Source organism: Heteronotia binoei, chromosome 8 (genome assembly GCF_032191835.1).
Source record: "Heteronotia binoei isolate CCM8104 ecotype False Entrance Well chromosome 8, APGP_CSIRO_Hbin_v1, whole genome shotgun sequence".
Taxonomy (NCBI): domain Eukaryota; kingdom Metazoa; phylum Chordata; class Lepidosauria; order Squamata; family Gekkonidae; genus Heteronotia; species Heteronotia binoei.
The window spans coordinates 40,387,082-40,403,420 of NC_083230.1; the positions used below are offsets into that span (position 1 = coordinate 40,387,082).

The 16,339-nt window shown below is 40.4% G+C and overlaps 1 protein-coding gene across 4 annotated transcripts in view; it reads right to left on the reverse strand.

Annotated features, from left to right (window-relative positions):
- NELL2 (neural EGFL like 2) overlaps positions 1-16,339 on the reverse strand; it is a 271,279-nt gene that overhangs the window by 173,243 nt on the left and 81,697 nt on the right. For all 4 annotated transcript variants that reach the window (XM_060244945.1, XM_060244946.1, XM_060244944.1 and 1 more), the window contains exons 8-9: positions 8,223-8,351; positions 7,814-7,916 (exon numbers count right to left, since the gene is read on the reverse strand). In XM_060244945.1, the coding sequence (XP_060100928.1) occupies positions 7,814-7,916; positions 8,223-8,351 (232 nt within the window). The remainder of the gene's footprint in view (positions 1-7,813; positions 7,917-8,222; positions 8,352-16,339) is intronic.

The window sequence follows — 16,339 nt, forward strand, 5'->3', positions numbered from 1 at the left end:
CAAGGTCTAGTATGAAACTAAACTCACTGAAATACAGAATAATAGTAACAGGTCTGTAGCCAGGATTTCAAAGGTCACGGGGCATAAATAACAGTCAGGGAAACTTAGCGGGCCCCCACCAGTAGTCCAACCTTGAAGTGACCGTTGCATGGATCACTGATGCCAGGTTGTCATGGTCCAGGAAGGGGACCAACTGCCTCACCCGCCTAAGGTAAAAGAAGTGGATTTAGCAGTGGCTGCTATCTGGGCCTCCATTGTCAGGGTAGACTCCAGAAGCAGCCCCAAACTCTTGACCTTGTGTGCCATTGTCAATGGCATACTGTCAAATGCTGGTAAGGGGATTTCCCTGCCCAGACCGCCACAACACAGGCAAAGGACCTCTGTCTTCGCTGGGTTCAACTTCAGTCAACTCAGCCTAAGCCATCCTGCCACAGCTTGCAATGCCAGGTCCAGATTTTCTGGGACACAGTCAGGCCAGCCGTCCATCAGTAGATAGAGCTGGGTGTCATTAGCATACTGCTGGAAACCCAGCCGATACCTCTGGGCAATCTGGGCAAAGGAGCGCATGTAGATGTTAAACAACATCGGGGAGAGCACTGCCCCCTGAGATACCCCACAATTAGGCACATGCCTCCGGGACAGTCCCCCCCCAAACGCCACCCTTTGTCCCCAACCATCTAGGAAAGAGGAAAGCCATTGCAGGGCCAACCCCTGAATCCCCACGTCGGCAAGGCGGCGGGTTAGTAACCGATGGTTGACCGTATCGAACACAGCCGATAGATCTAACAACATCAGTACCGCCAAGCCGCCTTGGTCCAGATGCCACTGGAGGTCATCCACCAGGACGACCAGCACTGTCTTCGTCCCATGACCTGGGTGAAAGCCAGTCTGGTGGGGGTCTAAAACGGAAGCATCATCCAGAAAACTCTGTAACTGTAATGCTACTGCCCTCAATAATTTTACCCAAAAAGCGTAAATTTGAGACTGGCCGACAGTATGCCAATTCGGCCAGATCTAATGTAGGTTTTTTCAGGAGAGGGCGGACCACAGCCTCTTTAAGAGGCGTTGAAAAAAGTCCTTCCAAGAGGGATCTATTTACAATATCCTGTATAGGATATCTGAGCTCCCTCTGGCAAGCTTTAATTAGCCAGGAGGGGCAAGGGTCCAGATCACAGGTTGTTGGGCGTACAGTGGAGAGGATTCTGTCAACTTCCTCCAGGCTGTGTCAAAGCAATCCAGAACTGGTCCAGAAGACAAGCACGGGGCCTCGAGTTCACATACTGTTTTCAATGTAGCGGTAAGGTCATGGCAGAGCAACAAGATCTTATCTGCAAAAAAATTTGCAAAAGCCTCACAGCCAATCTCCAAATCCCTAGTGTTTGGCCTGTGGGACACAGCTTTAGCTGGGAAAGCCACAGGCATGCTTAAGTAACATCCTCAAGGGTTAACACACAGCTAGGCCTGACTGAGAAAAAGAAAAAAGACAGAAAAGTTACCAACATACCAGTCTAATCTATAACCTTGAACTATGCCTTATTGCGGTGTTTCCCAAAGGCAGGGTTGTGACCCAGCACTGGGCCACGGAGCCCCCAACGCTGGGCCATAGGGCCTCCAGTCCCCTGGCCACCCCTCCCCCACCTTCCCTCACATTGCGCCTCCCTCCCCCGGGTCGTGTGCCTCCTTCTCCCACCCTTCCCCACCACAGGCAGGTCAGTTTCATGCTGTGCAAAGCCTTTCCCCCCTCCAACCGATCACTAGGAAATTGGCGCTGAGCTCATTCTGCGCTGGGCCAAGCCGGCCGCTGGTTGAACAGACTGTGGCTGAAAAGGATGCATGGCTCCTCCCTCCCCAGCACTTCCTTCCCATCCAGGAAGTGTCGGGGAGGGAGGAGCCATGCACCCTTTTCGGTCGCAGTCTGTTCGACCTGCAGCCAGCTTGGCCCAGCGCGGAATGAGCTCAGCACAGATTTCCCACCAATCGAGCGATCGGTCGCCCCCCTGGGCCTCACCCCTGCGGCATAGTGCCCCTGCCTCCTCTTCCCTCCCTTCCCCACCACTGGTAAATTTCCGGCTTTGTAAAGCTCCCCCCACCACCACCGACCATCTCCTTTGGCGAGGAAAACGGCGCTGAGATAATTCAGCGCTGAGGCATGCCACCAGCATTTCGAAGGGACCGCACCTGAAAAGGGCGCGTCGCTGATCCCACCCCCACACTTCAGGGGGAGGAGCTTTACAAAGCCAGAAATTTACCAGCGGTGGGGAAGGGAAGGAGAAGGAGGTGCTTGCACAGTGAGAGTCAGCATTTCTAAAAGTGAGTTGCTCCCATCCCGTTTTTTTCCATTTTTCTTTTTTCTTTTCTTTTCCTTTCTTTTCTTTCTTTCTTCTTTTTGTCCGTCCTTTCTTTCACTCCTTCCTTCCCCTTTCCTTCCTTCATATTTCATTTCTCTTTCTCTTCCCCTCCCTCCCTTCCTTCCTTTCTTTTCCCATCCTCTTTCTCTCTCTTTCTGTCAGTCTTTTCTCCTTGCTTCCCATTGCTGATCTGAGTAGACCTGGGGGGGGTGGGGAGATGCCCTGCCATTTCATGTTTTCCTAGCACTGCCATTTCAGGACGGTTCCTTCCTTCCTTCCTTCCTTGCCATTGCTAATCTGAGTTTTTCCAGGCTATTTCATGTTTTCCCAGGATGAGAGCAAATACCACCAAACTTGTAGTTTGGGGGTATTTGTAGTTTTCTGCTGTGTGATCCTTGTGCTTCTTCTTGATTTTTTATTTTTATTTTTAAAATTGCATTGCAAAATCCCACCATTTCCTACTTTTCCTAAAAATATATATTGCAAAAGTTTTAGGCTTGTTTGTACATCATTTCCTGTCTCCCAGCTCCACCACCAAAGTCTCCTGGCCCCAAATTTTAGTGGGCCATGAAGGAGAAGTGTAAAAATAACCGGGCCACCGGGGGGTGGGGGGAGTTTGGGAAACCCTGCCTTATTGTATTTTCACTGTGTTTCTAGGCAATGATAGAAGTAGAGGGTTCTTATAGCCCAAACTGGATTTATCTGGTCAAGGTGCATGCAAAGTAGAATTTCTTTCTGTCCACTGTGGCAGAGTGTATCAGTAGTGTGTAGCTGGCTCTCACAATGAAATCATGCTGGATGTTACAACCAATTAGTACATATATCATATCATGAAGGGTATATACAGGGCCGGCCCTTCCACTAGGCAAATTAGGTATTTGCCTAGGGCGCCAGCCCTGGAAGGCACCAAATTGTCCTCTTCCCGGGTCTCCGGCGGCCCTTCTCATCCTTGCCCCAGCTTCCCCGCTCTACTGCTGCCCTTCTCAACCTGCTCTCCTGCTGCTCTTCTCAACCTCCTCCCGGCTCTCCCGCAACCCTCTCATCCTTGCCCCTGCTTCTCCGCTGTACTGCTGCCCTTCTCATCCTCTTCCAGGCTCTCCCGCGACCCTTCTCATCCTTGCCCCCGGCTTCCCTGCTCTCCTGCCACCCTTCTCGTCCTTTTCCCAGCTCTCCCGCGGCCCTTCTCATGCTTGCCCTGGCTTTCCCGCTGCCCTTCTCGTCCTCTTCCCAGCTCTCCCGCAGCCCTTCTGGTCCTTGCCGCAGCTTCCCCATTCTCCCACCGCCCTTCTGGTCCTCTCCCTGGCTCTCCCACTGCCCTTCTGGTCTTTGCTTGGGCTTCCTCACTCTCCCGCCATCAGCCCCATCTGCTCCTCCTGGGTTTCCACAGGGGCATGTACATTGGAGAGGCTTGGAGGCCTCAGGCACACTCGGGTGAGGGCTTGGCTGGCCCTACCACTTCAGACACAGGTCTGTTTCCTTCTTCCTTCCCCCCCTCCATCTCCAAACACAGCTCTAGATTTGCAAAGAGTTCAGTGGCACAGACGCAGGTCCGTTTCCTTCTTCCTCCCCCCCTCCGTCCTTAAATGGGGCTTTGGGTTTCCAAAGAGTTCAGTGGCACTTCAAAGGGTCTGCTTACTTCCTCCCTCCTTTCCCGCCCCCAAGCAGGGCTCTACATTTGCAAAGAGTTCAGTGGCACTTTAGACATAGGTCTGTTTTCTTCTCCCCTCCCTCCTTCCCACCCCCCAAAATGGGGCTTTGTGTTTGCAAAGAGGTCAGTGGCACTTCAGGACTCACAATGTTTCCTTCAAGCCAGCAGCAGGTCTGTTTCCTTCTTCCTTTCTCCCACCCCCACCCCTAAACACAGCTGTTATGCTGCAGTTCTCCCAGGTGCAAATGGGTCTGTCTTCCGGTCACTTCCCTCCTTCCCTACCCTTGCTACCCAGCCTCTGTGTGTGTACAAAACAAGGCAATGAGGTGGACATTAGGCTGAGAATGTTTGCCCAGAGCAAGTTCCCCCAGCACATTTTGTTTTATAGACTGGGGTTTTTGAATCTAATCCTCCCAAGTAGTAGGCTCATACTAACCCCTATACATGGCTGTTTGTCTATTATTGCACTGACTTTTAGGAGTTGTAGTTATTTTTCTGGGGAAGACTATAGTTTTGTAGACACACGCTCCAGATTAGTTTTATAGACTCCCCATTCCAGGCAGCATGGGAGCATCAGTAACAAAATATTGCAAGAGTTTTAAGCATGTTTGTATTTTAAGTAAAAAAGTTTATATGGGCGGAGGGGAGTAATTGTGAATTTCCAGCATTGTGCAGGGGGTCAAACTAAATAACTCTGGAGGTCCCTTTCAACTGTATTACTCTATATTATATTTGTGTTTGTATTTTTTATGAAGTTTATATCTCCACTACCTGGCATTACAGTAAAAACATGGAGCTACGAAAAAGAACAGGCTTACAAGAAGATGAGGGATTATTGTATTACTTGTTCTCAAAATTGTTTTTTTTAAAAATAGCAATTTTAAGTTGGTTTTTTTGGTATTTGTTTGTGCGCACCTGGAAGTCATGGTGATAATTCACCTGTTTTTGAACATTGGTTACCAGTGCAAGGGGGGGGGGGGGGGTGCCAGAAGTTAACTTTGCCTAGGGCACCAGATAGTTTAGGGCCAACCCTGGGTATATAAGGCCAACATGTGCCAACATATCATCAAGGTATATAAGATCATGATTTGAACATACATATGAACATATGAAGCTGCCTTATACTGAATCAGACCCTTCTACTCAGACTGGCAGCGGCTCTCCAGGGTCTCAAGCTGAGGTTTTTCACACCTATTTGCCTGGACCCTTTTTAGTTGGAGATGCCAGGGATTGAACCTGGGACCTTCTGCTTACCAAGCAGATGCTCTACCACTGAGCCACCATCCCTCCCCCCATTTTGTGACCATTTTGAAATAACCAGAGCAGTTTGGTAGGCAATAAACATTTTTTTCTTCCTCCTTTACCTGGACTCCAGCTCTATGTCTTTTATTGAGTAAGGACATTCAGATGTGCAGATTTGTACAACACTTATAAGGATTGAGAAAATTATCAGTCATGGTAAATCCTTGGCTAATTTTGCCAGTGCTTTTTATGAGTTCTGGAAGCAGGCAGGGGTGTGGACTTATTGGGAGCATGCCTCCCATAAATATGTCATGACTCACCTCTGTATTAACATTTAATTATAAAGAAAGCCTTTGGCACTTTTCTCTGAAGAGGAGGAGGAGGAAGAAGAAGAGTTGGCTTTTTATACCCTACTTTTCTCTATCCTAAGGAGTCTCGAATCAGCTTACAATCACCTTCCCTTCCTCTCCCCACAGCAGGTACCTCATAAGATATGTGGGGCTGAGAGAATTCCAAAAGAATTGTGACTGGCCCAAGGTCACCCAGCAGGCTTCACATGGAAGACCGGGGAATCAAACTCAGTTCTCCAGATTAGCTTCCTAACCACTACTCCACACTGCCTCTCAAGAGATAAAGGAAACCGTGCCAGTAGTACTGGTCTGGATTGCCAAAGAAGGAATAGGAACAGGGAAGTTGCAAGAGGGCTGGAGGTGAGTCAGTTAACTCCTTCCTGACCAAATTCACTTCTGGGTAGTGTCACTGTGTCAGGGATGTCACAAAGCAGTGTCACTGTTTGAAGGTGGGGTTTCCCCGCTGGCCATTTGGCCAGTGGTGGGAAGAAGCCCTGAAAACTGGGGGACCCCCACTGGGACCTGGGGACTGGCAATCCTACATCAGGCCCAAGCCTGACAAGCACATTTCCATGTTCTAGTTTATTTTAAACTGGTAAACAGTCTATCCTCTTTAAAGCCACCCTATACACTGATGCCATATGGTGCATACTGTACTACTTCTGCTACAACTATTCAATGTAATATTGTCATGTCCCACCACATGACGCTGCTGAACCCCTACTCTTGACATTATCAGGCCCCGCTCATTAAGTCTCAGGATGATGGCGACCTGGCAACTCCAGACCCTTAAGTTTATTCATAATAAAATTTCAGCCTGCAATCTACCAGCCTGAAATGATGTTTCCATTTGAAACTCCTCCGTTGAAGCATATCCGTGGAAAATATTCTAAAAATCAAGGCTTCTTTTGAGCAGGAATGCACAGGAATGCAGTTCTGGCTTGGGAAATGAGTTCCTGCTGGGCTTTTTCTACAAAAAAAAAAAGAAGCCCTGTGCAAAACAATGGTGACATCAGGGGGTGTGGCCTAATATGCAAAATAGTTCCCGCAGGGCTTTTTCTACAAAAAAAAAACCCTGCTAAAAGTAATCTGCTGTTGCTAAACATGGTTGAAATTAAAAGTACTTTTTCATAATCAAGAAGTCATAGCAGAACCTGTTTATAATTTCAGAACCAATTTGTATGTATTTTTACCTTCCATGAAACTACTAGAAATAAAAACCAATCTGATACCAGCAACATTTTTATGTCTAATAATCATGGTTTACTTTAATATTTGTTCTTCCTACTGCTTTACTGGGATGTAGAATGGCATGGTATAGCCCAATCTCATCAGATCTTGGAAGTTGAGCAGGGTTAGTACTTGGATGGGAGAGCATGGAGCACTCTTTAGAGGAAGGCAACGGCAAACCATCTCTACTTCTCATTTGATTGAACACTCCTTGCTGTGGTCACTGTAAGTCAACCGACTTGGTAGCACTTACATATTTATGCATTGCTTTACCAAATAGTGCATGATCATTCATGCACAGGTACTACAGACTAAATTAAATATAAAACAGGAGAGAAAACAGAAACTGTTTAAGAAGAGAGTATACCTAGATACGTTAGCTAAACAAATAGCTTTGCATGTACCAGCATTTATGAACCATTTACAGGACCCATTCCTATATAACATCCTTAGGAAGAAACCTAATGAAAATGCCACATAGCACAAACACATATATCATTTTGAACACATGCGTATTAGAAGCAGAATGGATATCTATGTCTAGACAGATCCAACAACCCTACATATCTTTAATGATCGATCACTTAAAACAATACTCCAGTACAAATTTCCTTAACTGCCTAACAGCCACAAACTGTAACAGTGAAAGTTATAGCTGATTCCTAGAGCTTAAAATCATTCTAAAACAACATTTTGTCCACATTCACACTATTAGTAGTCTTAAAACAAGAATTAGATAATAAGTTCTAGATATTTTCTTCTCTGCAAATGAGATTTCTCTGGCTGGATCAAGATCTAAGTCCCATTATATTTCAACAAGAGAATTAAGTTCTTTCTTTCACCCTGAAACAATCAAATTTAAAAACACTTAGCTTTGGCTTTGTCATTTCCAAAGTACTGATTCATCCAAAATGGAGACAGATGCATAGAAATTTAAGATCTATAAATATTGCAAAATGAAAATAGCTAACAAAAGAAAACCCCACAACACTTACCTTGGCATTCCTTACAACACTTGCCATCAACATATGTAGGAGCAGAATTAGGTGGGCAATCAGTAACTGGACAAATCAGTGCTTCACACTGGATAGAACCATTCTAGAAATAATAAACAGGTTATTTTAAATAAAGTAAAATAAAATATTTTAAAAGAATATGATCAGATAAATATCTGTTTTAGGTCATGTTGTTCTTTAATGATAACATTTTATTTCAAAAAGCCAAAAACATTATTTTCTTCTCTTCACTGGAAAGATAAATTATATATATTCAAAAAGAAAATTATTTCATATACAACATTTATTTTTACCTCAGTAAAGAGATTTCACATCTAAAATACATAAGCATTTTAAATCAGATTATGCAACTATGTTCCTCAATTTCCATTCAAAATTATAACCATACCATGCAAGTGCAGTTCTTACAGCCATCTGTCCAAGATTCAAATTCTCTGTAGGTTATGCCTTTCATAGTGCAGGTTCTTTCACAATAGCACTGATCCAATCTATTCATCCTCTGCTCAGCTCGTGACAGCTAGGTACATATTCCACAGAGAGGAACTCATTAGTTTCAGAGATGATGGCCTAAAACTACAGTAAAAGCTTCCTGATATCATCAAATACTGCTGAATGAGAAAAACAGTATTATGAATATGGAATCAATATCCAGGTGCTTGTGAAAGAAAAATGCAAAGTTGGAATATAATCCAACTCTACGTTTTAGTTGTTCAAGGTTTTATCTATGCATAATCATTGTTATGCTCATGATCTGCCCTATTTATTCAACAGGAGTTCCAGAATAATCCTATAGATTCTGCTTTGTTCTCTTGACTGAATGAGGAAACTCTTTCATAGGAAGCTCCACATGCACATCAGAACTTCTGTATATTAGCCCTGACCTGAATAAGCCTGATCTCATCAGATCTTGGAAGCTAAGCAGGGCCAACTCTGGCAAGTACTTGGATAGGAGACCTCCAAGGAATACCAGAGTCAGGAGGCAGAGGCAGGTTATCAAGCCATTTCTCTGAATGTCCTCCATGCTCCAGTAGGAGTTGCCAGAGGTCACCATGACTTCCAGGCATGGGCACACATATATGCTCACACACAAACACACACACATAATGCAAAAAAGAGAAGAACTTCTGTATATTCATAACAGATTTCTGGAACTGTCTGCAAATGCCTTTGATTTCAATAATTATCATTCTGATTAAATAAGCAAATAAGGTATGTTCTGTGCATGTCTATTGGAAGCAAGCTCCTCTGAAATGAACAGGGATTTGCTTTGAAGAAAAACAGAAATGTGCTGCACATAGATTTTTCATCTACCTACCTCAAGAAGCTATTTGATAAGAAAGGTCACTGTTGAAAAGTAAGCTACAGATTCAGATGAGCAACCAGTTTTGAAGCACTGCTTGGTCCTGGCAAAGACTTACAGATGGTTTGAATTATGTATCCAATATGTTACCTTTTGGGGCTTAACTAATTCATTGCTGGAAGAATTTTAGGTGTTCTGATCTGTGTATCAATATTTTCAGGTTCAGGTTCACGGAAGCAGCCAAAGAAGACAGTGCTGCGATAATTAGTGACTTGAACAGTATATGCACTGGCAGGCTACTATACAGATTTCAAGATCCACCAAGGCTACTGGGAAAGAGAAGGGTATTCATCCTTTGAAAATATAAAAACCAGCAAAGTTCTATTATGGGAAAACGGAAGGGATGTAATTGCAGTAAATAAATAATCAGATCCATCCCAAAGCAAGAATTAGAACACACAGGTCTTTGTAAGACAGACCAGAAATAAAACATGATAGTCCTCTGGGGCGATAGCCATATAGGGAGAAGCCCACAGTTGTCATAGTGGTCATGAAATTCTAAGCTACATGTGACAGGGGCCTCAGCATGACTGTTGAAATATATCAAGACCATGTTGAGGGGAGGGTTCCAACATGAAGCTTCAGAACACCATCTTGAGCTCAGCTAGGAACTCTGTTAGGTGGCAGGTTGGACAGCTTACCCACAGAATCTCAGATCTGTTCCTAGGTCCCAACACCACTTGCACACTTTCAGTAATGGTAATCAGGACCAGGTGAGAAGGACTGCAATTTATGGACTTTGGCAACACCTATATTGAGTGAACACAAAAACCCAGCATGGGCTAACACAGGATCAGACACCAGCCTGGTCCATGATGCACGACCCTTCATCTAGAAGTTAGTTTTGAATGATAATCATTTTATTTTGAACACACCTGGCATTGAACAGAATCCGTTTCAGGGAGGAAGGAAAATTGAGCTGATGTTGAAAGGAACAGGAACAGGATGGACACTAATTAATTGATTAATTCTACTTCTTATTAGGTTTGTATAACATCCAATGCCATTTCCCCTATTCCTTTATTATGTGAAATGGTATCCAATATTTGTCCCAGAGATTTGATATACCATCCAACTCATGTTTAGCAAAAGCACTAGCCAGGGGGAGAGGCTGTAATATTTTATAATACCTTAAAGGTATTGTCCAGGTATTACTCTACTCTTTTACAGAAAAGAGCAGCTCAGCCATCATGCCTTTTTCTCTCCCTTCCATAATACAACAACTCATGGGCACCCATTGAAAAACAGCAGGCAGTAGTACTTCACACATCACAAAATAAGTTTATTGATTTTCCTATCACAAGATGTGGTGATAAAAAAACAACAATGCTGTAATATCTTATTGCACGGTACAAATTAACTGACCAATTTCATTATGCCAAAGTCACAATTTGTTTAGGAACATTTACAAAGTCCATCAAATAAAAAGATCAATATTTAGTTCCTTTGTTAATTTCACAGCAGAAAAAAAAACAAACCATCTTCCTAGAGGTCATGAAGCTCATCTGGATCTTAAGAAGACAGTTTTAAATCAAATATTCTTCCTCCAGGTCACCTTATAATGAGGAGCCGATGGTCTTATCAATGTTTTGCATGCAGAAAAAGCTATTCACCCATTTGCTTTCTCAGTTTTCAAAAGTTTTATTGGTTTCAGAAAAAATAGGGATAGGGGATAGGAAAGATAAAAAGCACAATACATTCTGTTGTTATTTTACAAGCTTTCAAAGAATACAAGCTTATTTCTATAATATTTTCTTTACATAAATTGTCCCATATTATTTTGTCTAAACTGTACATAATGCATTTTAAAATTTTATAGTATAAATCATTTGTTAAAATTATCTAGTAATTTTGACAATTCCAGTGAAAATAAATTTTATAATATAAAATACAGGAAAAAAGAAAGAAGAAATGAGTTCACACCAAAGAATCCTAAGAGTCTTGAATGTCTAACCAGGCATAAAATTTCATCCAATATTTTCTTGCTTCTTCTTTAGATTTCCCAGCCAACAGCTGGGATAGAAAATCCAGCTCTGCTGTTTCCAGAACTTTCCCCACCAAATCCATGTTCATGGGAATTTCCTGAGATTTTCATCTCTGCGCTAAAAGAATCCTAGCTGCTGTGTTAAAGTGTGCCAACAAGTGTCTCATTTATTTGGAATAGTCCTCAGGAAATATGTTCAATAAAAATAGCTCTGATTTGAAATGGATCTGTGTCTTCATAATCTTCTGTAACATTTCATGCACCATTTTCCAATAGTCTTTCACCATCTCACATGTCCACCACATATGGTAAAAGGAACCAATCTGTTTAGTGCATTTCCAACATTTGTTAGACATATTAGTATAAATCTTACACAATTTCTGTGGGGTCAAGTACCATCTATAAAACATCTTATATAGATTTTCTTTAAAAGTTACTGACCTGGTTAATTTAACATTAAGCTTCCACAGTCTCTCCCATTCTTCTAATGCAATATTATAACCAATTTTTTTTGCCCATTGAACCATACAATCCTTTACAACTTCATCTTGTTTCTTCATTTGAAATAAGTATGCATATAATTTGGAGATTAACTTTTCTGGTGGGCCCAAAAGAATTTTGTCAAATAAATATTGTTCTGTATTAAAACCTGTTGCCTGGTCTTTAGCATATCTGGATTCAACTTGCATTCTCAACACCAATTCATTTTAATATCCATATTTTCCAGCTCTTCTTTGGTTTTCAATTGATTATCTTTCCCAACAGGTCATCATATCTATAGTTCTGATTTAATTTTAGGAAATTTGGATGGGTAAATGCTTCTACTGAAGAAACCCGTCTTGGAATTTTTTGATAAATTCTAGTCTTTAACCATGACCACATATGATACAAGGATTTTCAAAACCAGTGGTTCTTAAAATAGGAGTGGCCTTCAAGTCTTTGATACCACAAATATGCATGCAATCCCATAGTCAAATCGTGTCCTTCTAGTAGCAATTGTCTCTTGTCATTCAGGAGTATCCAGTCTCTTACCCATAGAAGTACAGATGCTTTATAGTATAATTGCCAGTCTAGAAGGCCCATACCTGCTCTTAATTTAGAGTCCTGCAATGTCTTTAGTTTGATTCTAGATTTTTTACCTTGCCAAACATATTTGGCAAACATCTTGTTCAGTTCTTGAAAAAATCCACTAATTAAAAATATTAGAATAGTTTGAAACAGGAATAATAACTTTGGTAGGATATTAATCTTTATTAGAGCTATACTTCCCATTAAAGATAGCTTCAAATTGTGCCATTTTTCCAAATCTTTTTTAATTTCTTTAAGTAGTTTGTCATGATTATCTGCTTTTAAGTTGCTACACCTATTTGAAATAACACCTAGATATTTAATTATTTTTTCATACAAAAATCTTGATTTTTGCTGGAAGGACTGAATTTGTTCCATCATCATATTCTTTGTCAAAAATTTTGTTTTATGATAATTGATCTTTAATCCTGCCCAATAGCCAAATTGTTTGATCTTATAAGACAGTCTATCGAGTCCATCGGTAGTTCTAGTATAAAGACTAAATCATCAGCAAAGGCTCTGAGCTTATATTGTTCATCTTTTATCACAGCTCCCTTTATACTTGCATCTTCCCTTATTTGATTATTCAGTATCTCTAAAGATAAGATAAAAAGTATAGGTAACAATGGACAGCCTTGTCTTGTACCTTTTTGAATGTTAATAACATCTATTAGTTCGCCATTCACTGTCACCCTTGCATTTTGTGAGGAATATATTGCTTCTGCTCTCAAGAAGTTTTCACCACACTCCATGCCTTTCAGTTGCTGTAGCATAAAGTGCCAACGAACATTATCAAAGGCCTTCTCAGCATCTAAACAAATTAAAACCAGTTGTTTCTCTGGATGACTCTCATAATATTCCAAAATATTACGAATTGTTCTGACATTGTCTTTCAAATATCTTTTAGGAAGGAATCCTGCTTGATCATGGTGTATTATAGCTTGTAAATGTTTCTTCAAACGTTGTGCCAATATTGTAGCAAAAATTTTGTAATCCACATTTAAAAGGGAAATTGGACGATAGTTTTTAATATCTTTCAAATCATTATTTTCTTTTGGAATCAAGGATATTGTAGCTTCTTGCCATGGAACTGGTATTTGGCCTTCCTTTTGAATCTTTTCAATAAGGCACTTAAATGGTAAGAGTAAAGACTCTTCATAAGCTTTATAGAATTCTGCAGGTAATCCATCTGGCCCAGGAGTTTTGACGTTCTTTTGAGATGCCATTGCATCTCCAAGTTCCCTTATTGTTATTGGCTCATTTAGAATTTTTTGCTGTTTTTCTGTAAATTTATTGAGGTTATTTTGATTGATATATTCTTCTAGATCTGTTTTATGAACTTGCTTATCTTCATATAATTTTTTATAGAGCTGTTGCACAATTTGATGTTTTTCTTGCTTTTGAGTTTTCTCTTTATTGTTCTCATCTTTCAATGTCGTAATTATTCTTTTGGCCTTTTCTTTTTTCATCCTATAAGCCAACCATCTTCCAGGCTTGTTGGCATGTTCATAACTTTTTTGTCTAGCATACCTCAATTTAATCTCCATCTCTTCCATAAGAATTAAATTCAATTTATGTTGCATTTCTTTCACCTTTTTTTGAAATCCATATTTTGTTGGTTGTTTTTTAAGATTCTTTTCAGCTTCTCCAGCTTGTGACATTAAATTTTGAAAATTTTTAGTTCTTTCTTTTTCTTGATGCTATATCTAATTGCAAGGCCCCTATAGTAAGCTTTAGCAGTGTCCCAAACTACTTGCATCTTTACCTCTTGTGTTATATTCTGTTTGAAAAAAGATTTCATTTTGGCCTTGGATTCTTTCAAAATTGAAGTATTTAACTTCCATGATTTTCTCATCTGTGGGCCTTTTAGCTTTATCATTACAGGGCTATGATCTGAAATAACTCTTGTTTGAATTTCTGTGTCAACTAGATCTTTAATCAAACTTCCAGAAAGCCAACACATACCAATTCTTGACCAGGTTTGGTGACTAGAGGAATAGTAAGTAAAATCTTTGGAACTGGGATATCTTGTTCTCCATACATCCACCAAATCCAGTTCTACTGCTAATTTCCAAAAGCTTGTTGGCAGCTGAAGACTTTTACTTTTCATCTGTTTGTGCATTTTTTTATCCAGTTGTCTATCAGAAACTGCATTGAAATCTCCTATTAGACAATATTCTACATACTCCAAATTTGATAGTTTAAGACGCAAATCTTGAAAAAATTTCTCTTGATGATCATTTGGGGCATAGATATTTGCAAGTAAAAATTTTTTGTTATCCACTGTAATTTCCACTAATAGAATTCTTCCATCTTCAGAAGCAAACTGCAGTTGTGGGTTAAATTTATCTTTAATATATATTGCCACTCCTCTTTTCTTTTTATACATATATGTTGCTGTAAATAAATTGCCAAGTTTTTTATTTTTCAAAAAATGTTGATCTTTCATTAGGATATGAGTTTCTTGTAAGCAAATTATGTCCCTTTTCATTTTTGCCAAATATCTAAATGGCTTCCTCCTTTTAGGAGGAGAATTGAGTCCATTCACATTAATTGAAACTACTGAAGCCATTATGAGTTTTGCTTATCATTATCTTTCTTATCTTTTTTGGAATGTTGTCTTGTATAGTATCTCCGTGGTTCATTTGGATTTTCTTCACCAGAACTTTCTTCCTCCTCCTCTTCCCTCTTTTACCTTCTTTTTTCATTCTTACAAAAAAATTCTGAGCTTTGAAAGTGGAATTCATCCTGTATCTGTTCTCCTGGTATGTAAAAAGAAGGCCCTCTGGCAGCCACATATAGGATATTTCTCTTCCTCTCAAAAAATTTGTTAACTCTTGATATTCTCTCCTCTTTTGTCTCACAGGCCAAGGAACCTCTCTTAGAATTTTCACCATATTTCCAGCTATCATCATAGGTCTGTTTCAAAATGTCATCTTTAGTCCTCTTTCTTGTAAATCTCAAATGAACTTCACTAGGTAATTTGTTTTGTCTTGTATAGCTTGATGGCACCCGTCTAACTTGATCAAACTCTTCTACAATCCTCTGAAAAATCACCTGTAAAATTTCAGCCAAGGCTTCACTTAAAATTTTCTGTAAATCTTCATTTTTCTCTTCTGGTATATTGTGAAACCTCAATATATAGGCAGCTCTATCTACTTCTAGCTGCAAGAGTCTAGAATCTTGTATACTCTGTTCTTTCTCCATATGTTCCACCTTTTGGATATTCTCCATCACCTGACCATCTAGTACTTTTAGGGCTTTGTTGGTCTCAGCTGTCTGTCTGCTATTCTCCAAAAGCTCTTGTTTGATCTCTGCCATCTGTTCACCAATATTATCTACTTTACTTGTCAGCCGTGTTATAGCAGTCATTAAGGTGGTTTGCATTTCTTTCATATCTCCTTGCATGGTCGTAAATATTCCTGGCCCAGGTAGAGCGCTAGATGAAAGAAATGGTGGCTTTCCTTCTTTGTTTTTTTTGGACAGTTTTTTTGAGATCAATCCCAGCTTTATTTTCCATTCTTATTAGAATAAACACACTCACAGCCACAAATTCAATAAAGCCTCTTCAACGTTTGTTTTGAAACTCTATGTTCGTGTTTATAACTGATAAGCTAATCTCCTCCAAACGATGCCCTTATTATGAAATAGTTCTAAGAAGAAAACAACCTTCTAGCTTCTATCAACAATTTGTGGTAGCCAAAACAATGCTAAAAATAATAATAAACACAACTTTTCAGTTCACCACACTAGACAGTCAATAGGCAAAACAGTTCAGTTCACTACAACAGCGGCAATTCACTGTTATATTCACAATTCACTTCCAGCAATGCTGATTCAGTTGCAATCCAGATCACCACCACGTCTTCCAACTAATTTCAAAGTTTAGCAACTACAAGGTATAAATCTGTATTCCAGGGCTGGATGCCCTATTTGTAATCCAAGAGTGAAACCCAAAATTAAACAATAAATCAATAATCCAGAAAAAAGGGAAAGAAATACAACAGACCCAAAAATAAGGGCAAAAAATAAGGAATAAGAAAAAGTTCTCCTGTTTGGTAATACAAAAAAAAAATGAAAAATGAAAGGTGCA